This window comes from Ranitomeya variabilis, chromosome 4, assembly GCF_051348905.1.
Source record: "Ranitomeya variabilis isolate aRanVar5 chromosome 4, aRanVar5.hap1, whole genome shotgun sequence".
NCBI lineage: Eukaryota > Metazoa > Chordata > Amphibia > Anura > Dendrobatidae > Ranitomeya > Ranitomeya variabilis.
The window spans coordinates 578,691,362-578,715,427 of NC_135235.1; the positions used below are offsets into that span (position 1 = coordinate 578,691,362).

Sequence of the window (24,066 nt, forward strand, 5' to 3'; positions counted from 1 at the left end):
GCCAGAAATCGCAAAATGTAGGCGCAATTTCGAATTGCGTCTAAACTTTGATACTTTTCAAAGCTTTTACAGCAGAATTCTGGAATGCATCGGGCCCAATGTGCAGATACACTTGCTACTTGCATTGTTTTGACAGGTAAAAGTGATATATAAATATATTTTGTGTAACAAAAAGAACAATAAAAAAGACAGATCCACAAGTAGAACGTGAGTTTTATTTGTGAAGTGAAATCAGGTTGGTTTTTGAAAGTTCCCTGAGGCCGGATTCACAGTATTTGAAAGATTATCACAGAACAACAGCTAGTCTGCATCAGCCTTCAATGCAACCTTTTATTATTATTATTATTATTATTATTATTCTTTTTTGTTATTTTACTTTAAATATTAACAGGAATTTCTTCACATAAACAATCACATAACAGACTCACAAACATGACAAAATAAATATACAACAAGTTCACATGTTCATTTTCTTTTTTTTTTTTTTAACTTAAATAATAAATAAATACAGCATTTTATATACTGTCATCAGTGCCTGCAATATTGTTGCCTTTTCGTGGTAGAAAAGACGTCAAGCAACGATGAAGTCTTCCCCGGCACGAAAAAGGATTACATAAATTAACCGAAAACAATTACAACAAAACGAAACGAAAAAAAAAAAAAAACAGAACAAAAACATTTCTATGCTTTCCCTTTTGCCCGATAAAATTAAAATGAACAAAAATATCAAAAACTCCTGTTTTTATAAAATATTTTTTAAAAAATTCCCATTGTTTAAAAGAATAAATAACAAAATATATAAAAAATAACTAAGTTTCATCAAAACTATTAGCTGTAGATAGCGTTTTTATTTTCTTATTATTTTCCCATGGAATATAATTTGTCAAAAGTTTTTTTTTTATTTATTTGTTTTCACATTTTTCTTTTTTTTTTTCTTTTTTTTTTTTTTTCTTTTTGCTCTTTTCCCTTATTACCATGTGGTGTCTAGTTAAAAAAAAAATAAATTAACATAAATTTTAAATAAATATCAAATGTTAACATATGGTTCGAATGAATAAATTACAACAGAATATTTCCAAAATTAAATAATTTACACATTAATTAAACCTATATCTATAGTGTTTCCGTGGAAGTGCAGCTGTTCTACGGGTAAGGTACTAAACTGGGTATGCATTCACAAACAGGGTAGGGCTTATTTACAAAAGCAGGGCTGCGGCGTGAATTTTGCAAAATACATCTAACCTGCCAACACCACAGAATCTAGAAATATTTTTTCCCCATAGAGTCCTATGCGCCCGGTGGTATGTAGTTAAAGTATTCCCTGCTAATATTCTGCACTATGGAAAGCAATTACTCACAGAATTTCCACGGAAAGCCTCAGTGCACTACAGTAATTGATTTATTTTACTGGCTATTACTTGCAATCACCAAAAGGTCTTAAAGTGCACAATGAGAGGTTGAATAGTAATATGAACCCTTTTAGTGCTGTATACCATGCAAACGGTTACTCCCAGAAAAATGGAGAAATAAAAAAAAAAAAAGGATAAAACAACAATGATTCTTTATGCTTAGTGGTGTGGACTAGTGCATCTTAATAAAATAATTTATTACAAAATAAGGAAAAAAAATATGTTTTCTCTCCTGTTTCCTATTGTTTTCTGAATTGATCAAATAATGATAATAATAAAAAAAAAAAACTTGGCCTTTTAAAAATGCTTGGGTCCAATAGTTAAGAAAGTTTTTTGAGTAAAAGAAGAACTTTGATCTCATAATAACTTAATAGCATCCGCTGCTTTATAGCTCTAATATGGGATTTTTTAAAAAATAATCTGTCATTTTATTTATTTCTTTTTCTAAAACTGATAAATAAAAAAAAAAAAAAAGAATACATTAAAATATTCCCTGTGTTCACAATAAAAATGTTCCCAAAAAATAAATTTTTTATATTTGAGCACATGAGACTTCAGCATGTCAAACGGCAGAGAAGAATTATACAAACCGCATCTTCAAGGTGGGTCATGAATCATGGTCATGCCAAATTTTGGATAGGATCAGCCAAGCGCTAACCCCAAAAGGCACACCACCATTCCTGAAGGGGCGTATATAGCTCTCTGCTTTTACATTTCTTGCACTGCAGCACACTAGGGACGAAGACATAAACACAATTCCCAAAAACTCTAGACACTGTAACATGACGCAAGCCGGCCATCCCACCAGAGTGATCCGCGACCTACGCGTTTTATAGCTAGTTCCCCACGCGTTTTACAGCCAGCTGCTGACCTCCAACTGCTTACAATAAGGTTAAGACACAAAAAAAGGGGAAAAAAAAAAATTGGACTATGCAGTTGGTAACTCCAAAAGCTTTCCCTGAGAACCTTTAATCCTTTGCGCTTCTGTTGGAATTAAAGAACTGCTCTTCAAATGTTTCTTGTGAAAAAAAAAAAGTTACGGCTCTTCTCATAATACTTGTCAATCTTCTTCCCTTGCCAGGTAATTTTCCAAAAGACACAAGGAGTGAAATGGCCCAGTCAGAGTCCACAGAGATAAAGCTTCCATTTTGGCTTCTGGATGAGTTTGGTCCATGTACAAACCTCAGGGATTTGCTGCAGAGAGTTGATTCCTTTGTGTCTTTATACACTGTAATTGGACAATTGAGGCCCCTTCACTGTCAATGGCCTCAGCCAAATACAGGTAGGTACACCTCTTTTTTGTTTTTTTGGATGTGTCCAAACTTCCTATCTGGCTTCCATATACAGTTAGAACTTCAGTCTTTGTCCAGCTTTTTTGGGATTTATTTTTTTTAACTCATTTTGGTCCATTAGGTTTTGTGATTCAATGCACAGAGCACAAGGCTTGTGAACCTGAATACTAGACGGGAGTGTCCTGATATCCCCTCGTTACACCTGGATACCTTTGACTGCTTGTTTGATACTCTCAAGCAATGCTTTGTTCTCTGGGTTTTGGTAACACTCTTGGTTACTGTACATATCAGTCAGGGTAGTGACATAGGCATCAAAGTTCTGTTCACTGATTGGCTCCTGTAAGTAAAATACAAAAATCAATAATGAAATAAAAATATTCTTCTGTAAAGTAATAATTTGAAAGCTTAATGCAAAACTACACTAATTATTGAACTACAACTTTTTATTATCTCCAAGATCCTATCCGAATATTTAGTAGGTGTAGTAATAATAATTATACTATCAAATACCTCCAATTAGAAATGTAGTATAGTTCTTCTGATTCGCTATGTCGCTTACCCCATGTGCAGGGCATTTCAGTAGCTTAGGTATCCATGGTTACGACCACTATCAACTAACTGTCACTATATGAGTGGTCGTAACCATAGATACCCAAGATACTGCAATGCCCTGTACATGGGGAAGGCACCATAGTGAATCAGAAGAACTATACTACATTTCTAATTGGAGGTATTTGCTAATATTATTATTATTACACCTACTACTTATTGGGATAGGATGTTGGAGATGGAAATACTCCTTTATCTCCTTAATGAAGCAGCCAATTTTCATTTTTGCGCTTTTGCTTTTACCTTCACTTTTTCCAAAAGTCTTAACTTTTTTATTTTTACATCAATATGGCCGTATGAGGTCTTGTTTTTTGTGGGACAAGTTGTAGTTTTGAATAACACCATGCATTTTACCATATAAGATAAAAAAAAAGTCCAATTGCTGTGATATGGCAAAAAAATGCCATTCAGACACAGTTTTTTGGGTTTTATTTTTTACCGCTTTCATTGAGTGGTAAAAATGACCTGCAACAAGATTCTCTGGGTCACTTTGATTACAACAATATCAAACTTGTATATATATATTTTTATTTAAGTAATGAAATTTGTAAAAAAATAAAATAAAAAATGTGTTTGGGTTGCATTTTTTGAGACCCGTAATGCTTTCATTTTTACATCAGTGCACATGTATGAGGGCATTATTTTTGTGTGGCAAGCAAACGTTTCTATTACGGTTTTAGTATAGTTACAACTTTTGATTGCTTATTACTGCATTTTGGATTTTTTTTGCAGTGTTGCCAAATGAAAAAAGAAAAAACACGGTTAGGCCAGTCTCACACGTCCAGATAATTCCAGTACCGGAAAAATCGGTACCGGAGTTATCCGTGTCCGTGTGTCCGTGTGCTCACGTGGCACATCAGTGTGGCACACGTGCAGCAGTTGTGTGCCGCCCGTGTGCCGACTGGGTACCACACGGACCGTGCAGGAGACAGCGCTACAGTAAGCGCTGTCCCCTGCTTTGGGTGCTGAAGCCGCCATTCATTTCTTCTCTCCAGCAGCGTTCGCTGGAGAGAAGGAATGAAAAATCATTGTTTTTTTATTTTTTTTGCGGTTGAAATAAAGTTCCCGGTAACCAACCCCCTCCCACCCCCTGTGCGCATGCGCAGTCCAAAATGGCGGACACGACGCTCAAAAAAAGTTACATGTAAGGCTACTTTCACACTAGCGTTGTTTGTAATACGTCGCAATGCATCGTTTATGAGAAAAAACGCATCCTGCAAAGTTGTCTGCAGGATGCATTTTTTACCCATAGACTTTCATTAGCAAAAACATATGGCCACACGTCGCAACCGTCGTGCGACGGTTGCGTCGTGTTTTGGCGGACCGTCAGCACAAAAAAAGTTACATGTAATGTTTTTTTGTGCATCGTGTCCGCCATTTTCGACCGCATATGCGCAGCCGAAACTCCGCCCCCTTCTCCCCGGACCTTACAATGGGGCAGCGGAAGCGTCGAAAGACTGCTTCCGCTGCCCACGTCGGGCATTACTTTCACAACGCGCGTCGGCACGTCGGGCTGACGCATAGCGACGGCTCCGTGCCGACGCTAGTGTGAAAGAAGCCTAACGTTTTTTTGTGCTGATGGTCCGCCAAAACACGACGCAACCGTCGCACGACGGTTGCGACGTGTGGCCATACGTCGCAATGTGTCACTAATGAAAGTCTATGGGTAAAAAACGCACCCTGCAGACAACTTTGCAGGATGCGTTTTTTCTCATAAACGACGCATTGCGACGTATTCCAAACGATGCTAGTGTGAAAGTAGCCTAAGACAGCCAGCATATGCAGGATGTGAGGCAGGCTGAGCACCTTATCCCACATCAAAGACGGGGAGTCGAGATTAGACATGACCTGGTAACATACAATCATAGCAATACCAAACTTGTTAGGGTATGTGCACACGTCGATGGAACCTCTGCGGATTTTTCCACACCTGTTTTGGTAAATCCACAGCAAAATCTGCAGCGTGTGCACATACCCTAAAGGTTTTTTTATAAGTTTTACATTTTTTACATTTATTGTAATAGTGAAAAAAAATCAGAAATTTGTCAAATATAATTAGTCTTCTTTTTTCCCCATTTCCTGAGACCTTTAACTTTTTTATTTTTCTGTTGATGGAGCTGTGTGAAAATTTTTATTGGTACCATTTGGGGGATATGCAATGCTGTAAATGCTTTTTATTGCATTTTTGGCAGAGTTGCGGCAACTGAAAAATTGCATTTATCTCGTTTAGAATTTATTTTTTGCTTTATTGCATTTAACAGGCAGTTTAAATATTTACTTTGATAGGACTTTTGCAGATGGGGAGATACCAAATATGTTTATTTTTGTTTATTTATTTTTAACGTGGTAAAGAAGGGTGATTTAAAACTTTTATATATTTTTTAAACATTTTTCTAGCTTATGTTTTGGTCATGTTAGGGGACTGCAATACAAAGGAAAAATTATGTTTTCCTGAGAACCCCAGCCTATGGTTGGCAGTGAGATGGGCCTTCAGTAGGTTACAAGTTACAATGGTAAGCCATTGGCACCCTGTGGTTATGTTATGGGGGAGGGGGCAAAACTGTGCCCCATTTGGAATGAGTGTCTTAAAGGCCACTGTTAGAAATTCATGGCAAAAATTAAGGGGGTTAAATAGCAGCGATCAGAGCTAGGTCTGGTTGCTGCTGTTAGAAGTGTATGCTGGATATGTTCATAACAATTCAGGAAGGGGTAAAATGTTTAGTTCTCAGTCTTTCTTCCGCTCTAAAAGTGTTTTACTTTTCTTAAACTGTAAATATATATTGTTTAAAGAAACTACACAATATAAGTTAAGGATAACAAGCTAAATATTGGAAATCTCATAAAAACGAGAGTAGCTGTTGATCCACTAAAAAATTGTTAGACAGCTCCTTTAACAAGAAAAATACCTAAATCAAGTACAAAAACACAAACTAGCAGAAGGCGTCATTGCTGAGAACCAAAAGTCAATATCTAAACTAAATATCTGGGAATATTTTCTGAATGATGAGGGTCATGAGAAGCCGTGCAGGGAAAGGAGACAGTCGCTCACCATGTGTGGAAGGCGGATATTGGTAAGACTTCGTATAAGCGCCTGGCTTAGCCCGGAAAGTTCTACAAACAGAGCATCGTTCTGCTCCTCTATCACCTTGTTCTCCTCTTCAATGTTCTTCAGGTTCTTCTCCATTGTTGTTATCTGTTTTAATGAGAATGTATTCAGAGTTGTCAAGGAGCAGATCTCAAACAAAAGTATTTATTTTACTCACTTATATAGCGCCATTAATTCCACAGCTCTTTACAGACATTATCATCATCGCTGTCCCCATTGGGGCTCACAATCTAGATTCCTTATTAGTATGTCTTTGGAGTGTGGGAGGAAACCGGGGGAAACCCACACAAACATGGGAAGAACAAACAAACTCCCTGCAGAGTTGTTCTTGGTGGGATTTGAATCCAGGACCCCAATGCTGTAAAGCAACAGTTCTTGCCATATTACTTCTAGATAATAGTTTGTGATGACTACGGCTGTGGGCCATATGACAACATTTTGTCTCCTGACAGCAATTCTCAGACAAGTCAGCTTACCAAAAAACATCTGTGCAATTTGTTTGTGGCTGTCACGCAACTATTTTTAAAGCTGTGATTTTGCAATAAAAAAAAAAATCTAAATTTCCAAATCACAGATATGTCGCATGTGAGTTTGCATTGAAGACTATGGCAAGTGAGTCACGAGCTACCAGGGACAGAAAATTCAACACGTCCCTGTGTTGACGCGGGAGGTGACCCCCAAACTTTATTTTAAACAAAAAAAACTTGATCTTTCATCTCTTCTCTCCTGCGAGCGCTGCAGGGGACAAGAGATGAATGCCGGCTTCAGCGCTACACACTGGGGATAGAGCTTACTGTAGCGCTGTCTCTCCTGCATGGTCCGTGTGGTCCTCAGGCGGCACACGGGCGGCACACGGCTGCCGCACGTGTGCCACACTGATGTGCCACGTGAGCACTTGGAAACGGATAACTCCGTGTGGGTGGTTTAGCATTTTTTTAACTGCATGTTTTGAGAAATTATGAGACCTTCTAAACTAGGATTGACAAGTAAATGCTATAGGATGTTGTGTTCTTTCTCAACATAAAATATCTCATTATATTGCTCTGTACATTAGTGCAGAACCAATCAATGTTTGCTGACAAGCCGAAAAATAAGACAAAGAGCTGACCTGAGACTGGAGGTTCACCATGTCCGCTTCCATCTCTGAATTCGATTCTGTAAGCTCATTTATTTCCTTATTCAGCTGTTTGATTTCCTCATCATTTTCTAAGACTGTAAAAACAGATGGATGTCAGATCTAAGGAGTAAATACTAGTGGCTAAACTTTATACAGTGAAATGGATTAGACTGCTCTTTAACCAGCTCATGACTGGGCCATTTCTCCCCCTTTCTGACCAGGCATATTTTCAGGTTTTGTCGTGCATGCTCCTTCAGTAGTTCTAAAAAAAAATCTCGGTCGGATATTCAAATAGTTTTACCCCTTTTTTGTCTGATATCAGTGGAAAATGTAAAGTAAGATAAGAAATACGAGTCAATTTTTCACTTTAAAGACCACAAAGGACTGCTAAAAAACATTGATTTTTATATATTGGACATATTTTTTTTTCAATAGGGGCGGCACTAGAAACAGCAATTCAGACAGGCAGTGTCTCTTTTTTTTAGTTTAGTTTTTTTTTTTTTTTGCTTTTTTAAAATTTATTTTACATGCTGTGCCCCCATAAGGTGTTAAAAGACCTTTTGGGCCATTTTAATATATTGATACTTTTTTTGGTATTTTAGCCCCCATATACATGAGGATCTCAGTCTCCTGGCTGTATAGCAGAGCAGTCTGGGTTTCTGAGGACCCAGCAGCTCTTGTTTTCCCCCTGCACCAACTGAAAACATGTTCACTGGGTCCAGAAGAGGAAGCACTGTCAGTGTTTCCTAATTTATATACACAGCGCTGGCCTGGTTCGGCGATGTGTATACAGAGATCAAGAAGTTAAATTTGGTAATAAACCAAGCTTATCTACTCTCTGGGTAGTCTTGCTGTGTGTGACAGCAGCTTCCCTACGAAACAGCTGCACAATCTAGTGATAGGTGCTTGGACATCATTAACAATTTTGTTTGTCAGTGCAGGGGCATGTGTGGACCACCTGAACTTTTAAAATCTATGGACAGTCCAGAAGTAGTTAAAGTAAACCTGTCACTTGATGCATGCTACCCAAACCACGGTCTGCATTAATCAAAACCTGGCTGCACAATTGCAACGAGGTATATTTTTCTCTGAAATGCTCTGGTGTTTCAGAAAAAATACTTTAAAAGGAATAAATCAGCAAGTTTTTGCTATGTCATCTGGGAGCAGCATGATTTTAAGTACATGTCACTTACTGGGCTGTATGTTGCCATTTCAATAAAATCAGTTTTTTTTATCAGCAGGAGATTATCACTGCCTGTCTATGTGTCTCATGCATCCTAGTCAACTAGTAACTCCGTCCCCACCACTGTTTAGCAACTTTCTGCCTATGCAAAGTGTACACAGAAAGTTGCCAATCAGTGGTGTGGGCGGAGTTATAAAGAGCTCTGCATTAAGAGAACTGGTATATCTACAGCAGAGAAAACTATGTTTGCATCAAGATGACAGCAAACAGGTCAGCAAGTGACACATGGCTGGTCTTCCTCTTTGCCTTGTTCTTCCGACCTCGATGTCATTCACCAGTCATTGCTCTCTTCATATGATGTGTTTAAAGTAGGCAAATCGTAGCGTGGTGATCCTTGCTTCTCGTGACATGTTTGGCTTAATTTGTTCCAAGATTGATTTGTTTGTTCTTCTTGCCATCCATAGTATTGATAACATCCTTCTCCAGTAGCACATTTTGAAGGCATTCATATGTTACTACAGAAAAAAACAGACTATGTACGAGCCATGCCTTGTCCAGTGACTTCATTGTTGTTTTGCCCATAGCTATTCTCCTATTGACTTCCAGTGTCGTTGCTGCATCTTGAGTGATCATTGATCAGAGTAGGTTAAAGTCCTTTACAACTTCCAGTTCGTCGTCATCCATCTCAAATGTGTCACGGTCAAACCTGGCAGTAGTCAATATCTTTGCCTTCTTGAAAATAGCTTGTGCACATAAATTGAAGAGAAAAGGTGACAGGATGCAGCCTTGTCTGATGCTTCGCTCTACTTTTAACCATGCCGTGTCGCTGTTTTCCACTCACACTGTTGCTTCTTGGTTGATGTAAAGGTTCCTAATGAGACTGATCAGATGGTTCGGCACACCCAAATCCTTCTTGGTATTCCAAAGTTTCTGGTGATCAACACATTCGAAGACTTTGCTGTAGTCAATGAAGCAAAGATAGATCTCCTTGTTGTATTTGGCCTTTTCCATTATCCATCTAATGTTAGTAGTTACATCTCGTGTTCCTCTGACTTTTCTGAATCCTTTTTGTTCCTCTGGCAGCTCTTTGTCAAAGTAAGGCTATAGTTGTCTATGCAGGATCTTCAGTAGTATTTTGCTGGCATGAGGTATGAACGCAATAGTCCGATAGTTTTCACGGTAGCATCTCGCGTATTCCAAATAGGAATAAACACTCATCTTGTTAATGCTGGTAGACAAATCATAGCGTCAGCAGCACATTGCCCGGTGTTAACAGGTGACATGCTGACGATAATGTGCTGCTGTATGCGGGCTGAATGATTGTATTGCTCTGCAGTTGTCAGCCTGTGTGAACAGGCCAGAAAACAAGCAACAATTGACTTGTTGATAGTTGATCGGCACTTGCAGAATATCTGATATTGGCCTGTCTAAATGCACATTTAGGGAGTTGTCAGGGTTTTTTTTACAAAATCTTATGATCAATAACAATATTTTCAGAGAAGATCTGGGAGCCCCTTAAAAGCGATTTGTACTAAATGGGTATAAGAAAACTAACCCTACAAGTGGCAGGTAGTGATGAGCGAATAGCATTGTTACTCCGGTGATCTCCGAGTATTTTGGCATGCTCCGAGATTTAGTTTTCCTTTCCTCAGCTGCATGATTTACTGCTGATGGACAGCCTGAATACATGTGGGAGTTCCCTAACAAACAGGCATTCCTCACATGTATTTATTCAGCCTATCTAGCAGCTGTAAATCATGCAGCTGAGGCGACGAAAATGAAATCTCTGAGCACGCACAAATACTTGGAGACCACTCGAGCATGCTCAGGGACTCGGGGAGACCAGAGCAACGAGTATACCCATTCATCACTAGTGGCAGGTTATTGGGCATCTTCACTTACCATCGCTAGTCTTGAATTTTGTTCCAAGAAGCTCATCCCCTGAGAGTTTTCCCTTTTTCCCAGCAAAAGAGGCTCGCGGACAACCTGACAGACTAAAGACAAGATGATCTGAGTTATTCAATAGACACGATATTCATCAGACTCTAGAAACCCAGGATTCAGTTTCTATAAAGGTGGACCATTATACAAAACAATGTTTTTACCTCCTGTGAGTTAAGAAGCTCCCGTTGGCGTGACCTGATCCGTCACAACCTGGGGTTGGGCACGTTGGACCTTCATTTTTCAGAGATTTCCAGGAGAAGGCAGATCCATTCAGAGTGCCTTCCTTCTGTCTCCGAGCTGCCAGAGGACAGCCGGACGCACTGCGATGAGAAGCGTATTTACCACTTATGTGTCCAAGTCCATCACAGCCTGGAACTGGGCACCTGAACAAAAGGTGAAGTAAATGTTTAGATTTATTTCTGAAAATATACTGCTCAGACCTAAAACTAATCTGTGGATGAAGGCGCTGAAGATTTGTTTTTCCTATGATTGCAGATGGGAACACGACCAGAGCTATACCAAAATACTAGGTGCCTTGACACCTGAAATCAGTCAGTATTATTCTGAATGTTATACAGTGTTGGCCTTTCCAGAGATATCTGAGCAAATGTTGAGAGCCTCGCCACAGTCAATGGGACATTAAGGACCAATTTTTTCAGACAAGTGCTATCTGTGGTTTTCACGGATAGCACTCGTACCTATGATATTCTATGGGGCTGTGCACATGTCTGATTTTTTTTTTATTCAGACCGAGTTATTCACAGAAAAAAAAGGTGACGTATCCAATTTTGATCCGAGTGTCATATCAAAATTGGCAGTGCAAGTCTATGGGTCTCTGAAAAAACATCAGACCGCACTCGGATGACGTGTGTGGTCTGATTTTCAAGGACTGACAGAGTGAAGAAGGTGGAGAACCTTTTTTTTCTCTACATATCTTTGAAAAACTGAAGCCAAGCTAATCGAATTCTTATCAAAGTCTAATCCGAGTAATTGGATTGTTTTTCACGGATGTAGAGAAAACAGTTGTGTGACCCTACCCTGATAGCGATCAGTGGAGGTCCGAGCTCACAGAACTCTACCAATAGCTTTGGGCATGTCAAAGGTTTGTTAAAACAAGAGGAACCCTCTAAGGTGATTCCCTTCTACTTCTCGCTTTACTTCTTGCTCAGGATTGTATTATTTATGAAAGTTGTCTTCTGAAACAGGAGTACAGGCCTGATGTCATCTTCCTCTAAAAAAAAAACCCGCTCATCTTGCTGTTAATTGTCTGTAAAAGCAGCACAATTTTTTTCTTAATATCCTCGCCAGCAGGAACCTCCGAAAATTCATAAGAAAACTGTGATCCGACGTCGAGGAGCAAATTAGTGAATTCTCTGGAGAGAGAGGCCGCTTCTCTATCACACCTTTATGGTACTTATGCTACCTGCCTTATGTGGCTAATATACCTTTCATTGCATCTCTACCATAGCATTAGGCAGTGTCAAACATCTGTCTGATTCAGGTTAACCCCTTAGCGGATAAGGGCGCAAATGAAAGCAGAAAGTCTGTTTGTCGTCGGCTCTTCCCATTTGCGATAATTGTAAAGAGTGGGATTTGGTTTAACATCTGCCGTCGTTTATTTGAAGAATGATTAACACAGTGATGGATCCTGAATTGCTCTTCTCTCAGTGGGGGGCAGCAGAGCTCAGCCTTGTACCAAGCAGCCTGTAATACCCTGACAGAGCGACAGAATAGCTTCCATTCCAGAATGCTTAGCACAACCGCTGGGGGTAACTATTGATAGAAGACCGGTTGCCGACCACCCAGGGACAATATGCACTTTGCAGCCACGGGGGATTATAAATATGTCGCTGTTGCGCAACACTCTTAGCATAGTGACTGCAGCTCTCTGCCGATGGGAGCCACGATTTAAATGTATTTCATTTTTCATTTCCGTCTCTGATCACCCATGGTGTACACGATTCTTGTAAGATGTAAATGTTTTTCAAGGTGACACCCCCATGAAGGATCGGAGAATGTGTTATGTGTAAACTGATTGTTATGTAGGACTTTCTACAGTAAACTATGGCAGGTTTATAAAAAGCCAAAACATATTGCTAGATATCATCCTATAGGATAAAACACAGGTATTTAAATACATCTATCTATCTATCTATCTATCTATCTATCTATCTAATAGCAAAAAATTGGAACAGCACAACTCCTATACTTAGCTTCGGGTGCAATTCCCACAGACCACCCATCCACCGGTCGTCTCCAGTCAATATATTCAAAAAAGCAGGCAGCACTCCATTTTCTTAAAGTATGCAGGATTTTAATGAACCCACATGTCTCTGCGACGTTTCGGCTCAACTTGAGAAAGGCTCAGCTGAGCCGAAACGTCGCAGAGACATGTGGGTTCATTAAAATCCTGCATACTTTAAGAAAATGGAGTGCTGCCTGCTTTTTTGAATATATCTATCTATCTATCTATCTATCTATCTATCTATCTATCTATTGATCTGTCTATCTATCTATCTATCTATCTATCTATCTATCTGTCTATCTATCCCATATCTATCTATCTATTTATTTATCTATCTGTCTATCCCATATATATTATCTATCTATCTATCTATCTATCTATCTATCTATCTATCTATCTATCTATCTATCTATCTATCTGTCCCATATCTATTTAGCTTTGGACATCTCTTTCTTCTACAATCCACTTAGCACCTACAAAAACAGATGCCAGAGCCGTCATAATTGATCATCTCATTCAAGTGGAAAAATACAAAAACGACACTCACCAAATTCTTGCACAAATACGTTTCTTTAATCCATTAGGGATACAAACACGTCACCAGGCAGGGAATGAGTAGGGAGCTTGTGCAGGACAATGACCGTTTCACGCTGTCAATGTGCTTCTACGGGTCTACCGGTTGACAGCGTGAAATGGTTGTTGTCCTGCACAAGCTCCCTGCTCATTCTCTGCCTGGTGACATGCTTGTATCCCTAATGGATTAAAGAAGCATATTTTTGGAAGAATTTGGCAAGTGCCATTTTCTATTTGAATGACATTTACTACAAAGTTGTGCACCAACAATTATTTCTGCATTTGGCTGATATGCTCCATATGTGGGAAAATAATCTTGCTAGTAAAAAGAGCTGGTACCAGTAGGCTTCCACTCTGTTTGCTGATAGATCATCTGATGTCTCCTATGCAAAAAGAACTTTTTTTTTATTTGTCAAATGGTAATAATGAATTTAGAATCAAGCCCAAAGTTATCAGGCTGATTTTCTGCTGTCAGTTTCAGGGAAAGTTCACACTACGTCTGACCCTTCCATCACATGTCCATGTTGGAAGTGTTGCCTGACATAAACCTCCCAAAGTGGGTTCCAATATTGTATAGGCGCCCACCTCCAACTGTAAAACAAATGTATACCGCCAAATGGCTCCGTAGAAAGAGTATAATCAGTTACTCCTTTCTAAGAAGAAAAGAAAAAGTGCAACAAAGTATACCGGCCCTACGGAAGCCAAAAGCTAGGGTAACCAGTATGGGGGCACAACTGGTACAAGAGCACTGCTGGTGGAGTTTGGTAAGTAGGCACCGTTTTGGTTTGCTACATTGTGTTTTATACTGTCATATTAGTATACTTTGTGATGTGCAAGATGCAAGCTCAGACTCCGGGGCCTCGCGATAACGTGCGCATAAACCAATTACACGCACTTTCCAGTTACAATCATTGTACATGGTTTTTTTTTTCAGATTCTCATATTCATCTCATCACGTGCTTGGCTTCTACTCACTTCATTAGCTCTGGGTCGTCCTTGTCATCCTTAGTGGGTGTAACTTTCATTCCGCTTTTCTTGGCACGAGGACAGCCTGACAAGCTATAAATTCATAGAAGAGGATGTAATTACTGCCATATGCTCAGCTCTAATACACAGTACAACCTATTCCCAGACTGTTCACCTGATTGGCCTCTGCAAAGCTATATTATAGCGTGATGGCAAACAAACCCAGAGATTGAGGCACTGCCACGTCTCCTGAGGCAATTATACACATGGCTCTACGGAAAACAATTACGCTGAGAAATATGCTATTTCTAGGAACATCAATTCATGAAGACGTTACAGGGAAAATTTGATCTCTTCATATACTACATGACAAATGTGTAACCTAAACAGGAGAATATGGAGATAAGCTTGAAAATGATGATCATTATGTTTATAAAAAATATAAAAAAAAACTTTCTCGATTATAGAGTACCTTTCACCAGGTTGAGCATATTAAACTGGCCATGTCATGGAATAGTGATTTGCAGAGCTGAGAAAAATGCAATCTTAATTTTTTTAATTTCTCCTCTCCGTTGTAAAGATATTAGCTTGTAAAATTTATGTTATAATTTATGATGCATCCAACTGGGTGTTACCAGAGATTTGCCTCTGGGGACATGTATTCTCTGCCGTGCATTTGGTTGATCAGTCATATGCAGCCATCATCTTTCAGGAGAAAAAAGAGCATGGGCTCTCCTCGCTGATGTAAGCAACTACTGTGTAGAGATACACCAGAGCTGAATTATGTATCATTACAAACACTTCCAGATCTTATCTCACGGCAGTCAGTGTGGGGGGAAGTTGAAAGCTGAAAGCACTGTGAGATTAGATCTGGATGTGTGTCTAATGATACATAACTTACCGCTGTTGTATTGCTACACAGTGGCAGCAGAGATCAGTGCGGAGAGGATAGTGAATTCTTTTTTCCCCTGCATGACACTGCCTACTTATGATTGGTCAACCTCATACAATGGAAGAAGTGCACACCCCCAGAGACATTGCTCTGGAAACACTCAGTTGAACTATAACATAAATTATAACTTAAACTTTACAAGCAAATATCATCACAACAGAGAGGTGAAATTAAAAAAAAATAAAAGCCAAATTTTATTCAGCTCTGCAGCCACTAATCAAGGGGTGAGAACCTTTTTCTTTCTAAGTGCCATTTGGATATTTATACCATTCTTCAGGGGCCGTACAAATCGTGCGCTAACGCCACCCATAAAATACGTCCTGGCACTGGTGTCAGGACGTAATCTTTCATTGAACGTACCTCAGCTTTCAGTAGTGAACGTTGTGTGCAAGTGCTCACAGAGAAAAAGGAGACTACAGGGCTGGCGGACGTCAAAATACAGCTGGTGGCCCAAGCACTGCCAGATAAAAGGTCATGGCGAGCCGTAAATGGCCTGAGGTTCCCCACCCCTGCACTAATCCATGGTATGGCCAGTTTAACATGCTCAAACTGGTGAAAGGTCCTCTAAGTTTGTTGCATATTTTAGGTCACGGACACACAGATTTTAAACCATTCAGTAGCACCAGTTGGGGTGCATTCACATATATAAAATTTTTCCCAGGATTATTTCACAGTGTTATTTCAGATGGCAACTTTGTGCAATTTTCGCACCTGTCTGGTGTCTACAGCAAAGTTTCTTTATCCAACCAGTTCAGATATTCATCCTTAGATATTTTGCCTTTGGACATAATAATGACCCCATGGGAAGCTATGAATCAGTTTTGTCATCAATACAATTTTTGTAACTATTGTCACATCGGTGTCAGAACATGATACTTCTACCTCTGCCTTGGACGCTAGATGGCGTACACTAATACTGCAAATGCTGCTGGGCGATGGTAGCGTGTGACTGCTATACTTAGGATTACTGGGACTGGTTGTCCCTATCCAGTTTACCTATCTTCTTGCAGTATGCTAGTTATCTGATATAATTAGCTCTCTGATAGGGCTCCTACCTATTTAAACTCCAGAAGTCAGTCTCTGACTGTCATCGATAAGTATTCCTTTATCTGGACCACATTTCTTTAATCTGCTTTGGTACTATTCGGGTTTCTTCTGTTTCTGATTTCAGCCTGTTAACTGATTATTCATCTGACTGACAATTTTGTTCCCTATCTGTACCCCCTGGTTCTGACCTGGCGACCTGACCATTCCTGCCAGCCCTCTCTACCGGCCAGCAGCTACTCATAGGATTCAACTCCTTGTAAAAGGGTAAAAGAATAAAGCTCAGGGCTTGGCACCGTCCAGGTTGAAAACTAATTATCCTCCAGGCATGGATTACGGCGTGGGAGAGAGCGATGTATAGGTGAGGGATATTGTTGTTTTTTATTTTAGTTTTATTACAGAAGACGAGGGCTTTGGTGGAATTAGGCATTAGGTGAGTATAGCTTTGTTTATTATTTGTAAATAAAAGTGGAAAACTTTTATTTTATTTATAATAAAATATTTTATTCTGGCTGTGTCTTTAATTATCATGTAACTATAGAATTAGTAATGCATAAGTGTATTGTAGACGCTTCTCCAAAAATAATCCGTGGGCTTGAGGTCACCTGACAATACAAAGGTGACATCAACCCCACAAATATGAACCCAACTTGCCACCTCTACAGGGCAAGTGGGAACAGCTGGGAAAAGCACCAGAATTGGCACATCTAATAGATGTGCCTTTTCTGGGCAGCTGCGGGCTGCTATTTTTAGGCTGGGGGGCCTATATCAATGGCCCCTTACCAGCCTGAGAATACCAGCTCCCCGCTGTCAGCTTTAGCAAGGCTGGTTGTCAAAAATGGGATGGACCCCACACCGTTTTTTTTACAATTATTTATTTAAATAACTAAAAAAAACAGTGTGGGGACCCCTCTATTCTTGATAACCAGCCTTGCTGAAGCTGACAGCTGAGAGTTGCAGCCCCCAGCTGTCAGTTTTGTGAGGTTGGTTATAGAAAATAGAGGGGAACCCACGCCGGATTTTTTTTTTAAATTATTTATAGCGCAGGTGTCGGCTGATGAATACTACAATCAGCCACTCCTGCTGTCACTGTTATTAGCGGCAGCAGGTGTAGGCTGATGGGAGTAATAGTCCCATCAGCTGCTGCCTGCTGTCATTGTCATCACCTGAATACAACTCTCATCATTATCCCCTGCTCACGCTGATCAACGGCAGAGCAGGGGAGAATGATGAGAGCGTCTTCAGCACCCCGCAATGGGGAACAGCGCTAACTGTAGCGCTGCTTCTAAGGCGCCAGTGCGTATCACACAGATGACATTAATGTGTGTTCTCCGTGTGCGGGACATTTTGTGGTCCGTGCTGTCGGTAAAAAACGGACAAGTCAGCGTGTTTTGCCCACAGACACACAGTCTGTGGAAACACACTGACATGTGCACAGACTCATTCACTTGAATGTGTCTATGTGTGTCAGTGTCTCCGGTATGTGTGAAAACTGTCACCACAGGTACCGGAGACACGGACGTATGAAAGACGCCTTATACTTGTACAAAGTACAAGATCAGATCAGCTGCTGGTCAGAATGATGGTTTTGTACCTTGGAAAGTGCTGGGACCAGTTTTTCTGGAAAGGTTTCCAAAAAGAGCTTCTCAACAACTAATTTTATATTATTTTTTAAATTAACCTTGGTTTCTAAATTACGGTAGATTTATAGGTGAAAACTTACATGTAGATTCTTCAAAGAGTTTGCAGCAGATTAAAATCGGTATGGAAATATAAATACCCAATAAGTAATGAACTAATTCCCTTTCATCTTTTTAGCAGCATTTTACAGCACATTTCATATTCAAAGACTGTGATGCAACTCACGGAAAGATGTTGCCCTATTGTGACTTTGTGGCTTAACTCAGGATAGGCCCTAGAAACACAATACAAGGTATAAAAAAACTAATAATTCATTCCCATAGGCTCTTACCTCCGATGAGACGCATAATTCCCTGTAATGTGTCCGGAGCCATCACATCCTGGGGTAGGGCACCTGTACAGAAGAAGAGAGAAGACATGAAAATTGGAGAAGACATCATAGAGATGCGCAGTATTACTTCTGTCCCGGATTAGCGTCCAAACAGATGAGTGAAAAGAAGGTTTCAATTAAATTAAGAAATAATTGTTAGGCACATGTAATGAATCAGGCATCATATCTGTAAATCATTTTTATAGATCTTGTGGCAGATTCCTTTCATTTAGGGTATATGCACAAAATGTCTTTGTCAGGTGGATACAGTCCGTAACCCCTTGAAAAAGCGCTAAGGAAACATTAAAAACAATGGACATGTGCACTGCATTGTAAAAACGACTTGCTGTGCAGATGTTCAATTTTCTGTGCTCCTTTTAACTGCTTCACTCATCCAAAGATGCAAAGTGACCTGACCATTATTAAGGTGGCAAAGCAACTGTAAAAGGCGACGTTACTGTTGGAATTTTTGGAATTTTCTGTTCACAAAACATCATCACATCATCAGCATCTAAAAGGCATTGTGTGCATACACCCTTACCAGAATTTTCCCGTAAGGCCGCTGTCACACTTGCGAGTGCAATGCGAGTCTCTCTCATCAATACCCGGCACTGCTGCCGGCGGTTTGGACCGGCGCGTTCAGCTGCATAGAAATACATGCAGCCACAGGCTCTGGTTCCGAGTGCCGGCGGCAGTGCGGGACTTGAGGTGAGAGACTCGCGTGAGTTTCTCGCATTGCACTCGCAAGTGTGACACCGGCTTAAGCGTTGAATCGTATGATGAAATGTTCTGCAACTTTCTAAGTGGAAACAGAACATACAAGTCGCACAGCTGAGGCTCTGTCACCATTGTATCCAGCTAGACAATCATCTGTGAGCTAAAGACATTGGTAGCACAAAAATTTCTCCTGCAATGTATAAGAGCAGATAAAATTCATCATTCTGGTGTCCAGGTTATTAAACGATTAGGATATATTCACACTTAACGTTTTTTAACAAGGATTCAGAAGGCCAAATTCAGACGTCCATGAAACACGGTCCGAGTACGGATCTACAATGCAGGGAACACATTCTGGTCTCTTTACTTTAAGGCTATGTGCACACGTTGCGGATTCGTGTGTGGATATTTCTGCAACGTTTTTGAAAAATCAACAGCGGATTTACCGCGGATTTCATGCATTTTTTGTGCAGATTTCACCTGCGGATTCCTATTGAGGAGCAGGTGTAAAATGCTGCGGAATCCGCACAAAGAATTGACATGCTGCGGAAAATACAATGCAGCGTTTCCGCGCGGTATTTTCCACACCATGGGCACAGCGGATTTGGTTTTCCAAGGGTTTACATGGTACTGTAAACCTGATGGAAAACTTCCGCGGGCACATCCGCAACGTGTGCACATACCCTAACTTAACAGCCTCATAGGCATATACCGTATAAGGCAGCTGAGTTTGGTCAGGAGACCCGCGGGCAATCTATACATTTTGGTACACACTTATACCATGTTTCACTGATGTCTAAATCTGATTTAGATCTAGACTTTATGGCAGATCTTCTTACAAATTCCTTTAAAAATAACTCACATCGAACATATCTTAAAGGCTATATTCACACAAAAGTCTTTGGAGGAGTTTTTTGGAGAGTATCTGCTCCAAAATAAGTTTTTCAAGCAGAAGACACTTTTAGGAAAATGCTAGCGGTGCTTTTGGCTCCTTGAAATCATTTTGCTTGTGGCGTTTTTTCTGTTGTTGTTTTTTATACTTTTATGTATAACTTAGTGAGCGGTTGAAGCCACCTGAAGAATGGCCGGGTCACTTCTTTTAACCACTTCATGACTTTCAGGCCTGAAGGAGTTACAAGAGATTCAAAAAGTATGAACGTCAAGTTGTTTTTACATAGAGTTGCTTATGGTCATGCTTTTTAACATTTTTTAAGGCGGGTTTCGGTGTGGACCAAAAAGACATTGTGTACACATATCCTAATGCTTTATTCCCACAATGAGCTTCTGGTGAGTTTTTGATGTTGCAGATTTTCTGGACCATTTCAGCACCCATTAAGTAAAATAGGTTACTTGCATTTCTTCTAACATACGCAGAGTAAAAAACTCACCAAAAAGTCCTCATGGGAACGTAGCCTAAGAATGTTAGAATTTTTTTTCCTATTACGGTATTTCTATGAGAAATCCACCTTGCTGTTCACATGAAGAGATTTCTTTTTAGCTTAATTTTTTTTAACAGGTTTTGAAACACCAGATGGAAAGAAAAATTGCATGTCACTAGTAAAACTGCTCCAATACGCTCCAAACTAGTCACTTGCATTTCAAAAGAATGCAAAAAAAATGCTTTATGAAAAAGCTCCCAAAACACTTTAGAACAGAAGTTAAAGACTTGTGAAAATAAGAACATTTCCTAAAGAAAACTCGTTGTTTTTGAATGCCTCAAAAACACTGTGTGAACATAGCCTTAAGAGTATTATCTAGCCTATATACACTTGTAACAAACCCTCAGCTGTGAGATGCATTAGGCTACGTGGCCACGGTCAGGAAGAGCAGCGTTTTGGATGCAGCTCACCTGCGCTGTGTCCAAAACGCTGCATTCTACATTGCAAGTACAGTGGATGGGATTTATAAAAATCCCATGCCCACGGTGCTTCTATTTGACACTGCCTAAACTCACCGGTGGTGTGGGTTTACGAGCCGCAGCATGTTATTTATCAGGAGCGGAGACACTGTGTAGTCTCAAAGGCGGATTTACCTGAGTCATTAGAACACACCATTTTGGGTGCAGCGATAATACCCTGGGTCCAATACGCTGCTATTTCCTGATCGTGGGCACATAGCCTAAGCTGTGGACAGGAAGTAACCAGAAATGTTTCTTCTGAGCAAGCATGGATTTTGATAGCGGTGATAAATTGAAACACAAAGCAAACCAAAAACCTGCAGAATGTAAAATTGTACAATAGTTAAACGGGTTATTCGGACTTTATTTTTGTTTTGGGACTAAGCACTTATGAGCAGGTATTTATTAACTACCTGTCTGTTCTGCCCTGCGTTGATCTCTCCTGGCTCAGAGCGGTCACAGACCGCTCATGGAATCAATTCTCCTGCTTCCTGTGACGTCACGTCAACAGAGCAGTTCCTTCTCTTCTGCTCTGCTCTATCGATGGGGCGTCACTACCGACGTCATTTTGACTGACAGCCGGCTCCCCTCTGCGTTAGGCTGAGCCGGCTGTCAATCAACATGACATCGGCAGTGATGCCTCGTCGACAGAGCAGAAGAGGAGGAACTGCTCTGTTGACATGGCTTCACAGGAAGCAGGAGAATCGCCGGCAGGAGCGGTCTGTGATCGCTCTGAGCCGGGAGAGATTGTCACAGGGCAGCACACACAGGTAGTTAATAACTACCTGCCCATAAGTGCTTAGCCCCATAGGAAAAATTTTAAAAAAGTCCTGAATTACCCTTTTAAAAGGGTCTCCTGTATCCTGGCCATCACTCATGACATTTCAACATGGACATGTGTTGTCTGCTGCCTCAAGTGATTGGCTGCAGTGGTCACATGTCTGTGTCAAAGCCTGGCAGGGAACCCGGGTATCTGTTTTAAGGTGAAACCTGTTGCATTCTTATCATTTTTGGGAGCTGTTCTCTGCGTACAGGAGAACAGGATCTATTAATTTGATGATGCCTTATTCAAGAATTGGGATGTATATCGGGACGATAATGAACACATTGAAGGTGCAGAGTCAGTCATTAATGCACAGAAATATTTCCTGATGTGCAGTTCTGCTTTGATATGAAATGATAACATGAAGGATGATGAGAAGATCAAGGAACAAGAATCTCTGCGATAGCTCTTCTCTAATGCAATTGTCAGGCGTGCAGTGCTAAAAGCAGCCAGCGGGGGCAGTGAGACGTGACATGCTCTGAACTAGCTCGCATTAATTTACGCATGGCTTAATATACACTTGACATCCATTCTGTAGCAAATAAGGAAAGCAGGGTGGGCGAGGGGTGCAGCAATTAGCCCTGAAGAAGCAAAATCTGCTTAGAGCTCAAATGACAGACACTAGTAGTGATCAATATGTAACGTCTTCTCGTTACATTTTTTTTTCCACCCTGGTTCTAATGACCCACTACAGCTTTTGATCAGCCTCAGCAGATTTTGACAAGCAGAAGGGAGAGAAGAAAAGCCAGGAGTAGCAGTTTAGCTCAGCGCAAACATACTTGAGATCAGCAGAGTGTGCAGCCATGAGGTTTCTGAGACTCTTGTCAGCAAGAGGGCAACCAGAAAGACTGAAAGAGAACAGATAGATAACTGGATAAGCCAAAATAAAAAAAAGAGGTGTGCGGGATAGTACTAAACAGCCTGCAAGCCAAAGCAAAAATGAGCATTCATGAGAAGTCTAACCTGCGGTGAGAGGCATAATTTCCAGTAATGTGTCCACTTCCATCACATCCCGGTGTAGGGCAGCTGCGTGCAGAGAAAATGTCATGTTACTAGAAAGCGCAGGAGGTCATAGCAAACAAATGTAATGTTCTGTGCCATGTATGCGTATATCAGAGATGCTGCTTTCACATTTGTCTATTTAATTGGCAATGCACATGTCTCATCAACTCCATTGGTAGTGATTAGAGATGAGTGCAATGCTTGTTACCCGAGTTTCCCTAAGGTGCCTCGGTATGCACCGAGTATCGCGGGTGCTGGAGTGACATATTCCAGTCCTGCGGCCCCATGTTTCACAGCTGTTAACCACAAAACATGCGGGCGTGGAGACTTGAACATGTCACTGGAGCGCCCGCGATACTCGGTGCATACCCGAGCACCCTAGGGAAACCTGAGTAACGAGCACTTGCGCTCATCACTAGAAGGGATCCTTTTATCTTATAGGAATTGGGATCCACACAAAAAAATTCTAATTTCAGTGCATTTTGGACATGTATTATACCTTTCCAAATGGCAAAAAAATAAGATCCCGAGACCTCCATATTATTTATGGAAGTGCGAGATTGCAAGATATGGTTGTTAGTCTCATATCTTCCGTGTCTTCCCTGCTTTCTAGAGGGCAGGGGTACAAGATCAAGACAGAAGATGAGAAGGGTAATACGAGCAGCCTGGAATATCTCATCATTTCCTTGGTCGTAACTGAAACCTTCCTACGCATCTATCTAGGTCACATAGCCGACAAGGACCATTGATTGTCAATTGCCATCCATTGTTTTTCCCTTAAACCGTACTCTTCCACTTTGTTTCTTTTGCCCAAAATTTCCCACAAAGGGTTTTTTTTTCTAGCAATCAAGATGCAGACACAATCACTGCAAAAGTGAGCTACATACTTAGAGCCACTCGATCATTGCACGCTCTTCTCCAAGCACACCAAACTGTGACACTGAAATTACAGGATAAAAGACGTACACAACACTAGAGTAGAAGAGAATGGATGCTGGTGCCTGGCCCATGAGGGCAAGACGAGACCGACAAACACGTAAGGGTGTCTGTAGTCTACTCGTGGGGGGAGGGCAAGGCAGGTGGTGTTCAAGGAATAAGAACTCAGACTACCTATTCCATAAGCAGGCTGTCCCTAGGAACAGTTCCTCTAAATTCTGCTGTCGCTCAGGAGAGAGC

General features: G+C 40.6%; 1 protein-coding gene across 2 annotated transcripts in view; it reads right to left on the reverse strand.

The window, feature by feature from the left end:
- Window positions 1–956: 956 nt before the first annotated feature.
- The window catches only part of MYT1 (myelin transcription factor 1), a 91,676-nt gene continuing 68,566 nt past the window's right edge, over window positions 957–24,066 (reverse strand). The window contains exons 16-24 of one of the 2 annotated variants that reach the window (XM_077252953.1): window positions 22,852–22,914; window positions 22,668–22,736; window positions 18,413–18,475; window positions 14,454–14,537; window positions 10,822–11,043; window positions 10,619–10,710; window positions 7,525–7,628; window positions 6,360–6,503; window positions 957–3,038 (exon numbers count right to left, since the gene is read on the reverse strand). In XM_077252953.1, coding sequence (XP_077109068.1) covers window positions 2,898–3,038; window positions 6,360–6,503; window positions 7,525–7,628; window positions 10,619–10,710; window positions 10,822–11,043; window positions 14,454–14,537; window positions 18,413–18,475; window positions 22,668–22,736; window positions 22,852–22,914 — 982 coding nt within the window. In that variant the 3' untranslated portion in view covers window positions 957–2,897. The remainder of the gene's footprint in view (window positions 3,039–6,359; window positions 6,504–7,524; window positions 7,629–10,618; window positions 10,711–10,821; window positions 11,044–14,453; window positions 14,538–18,412; window positions 18,476–22,667; window positions 22,737–22,851; window positions 22,915–24,066) is intronic. The other variant, XM_077252954.1, reaches the window with a different exon arrangement.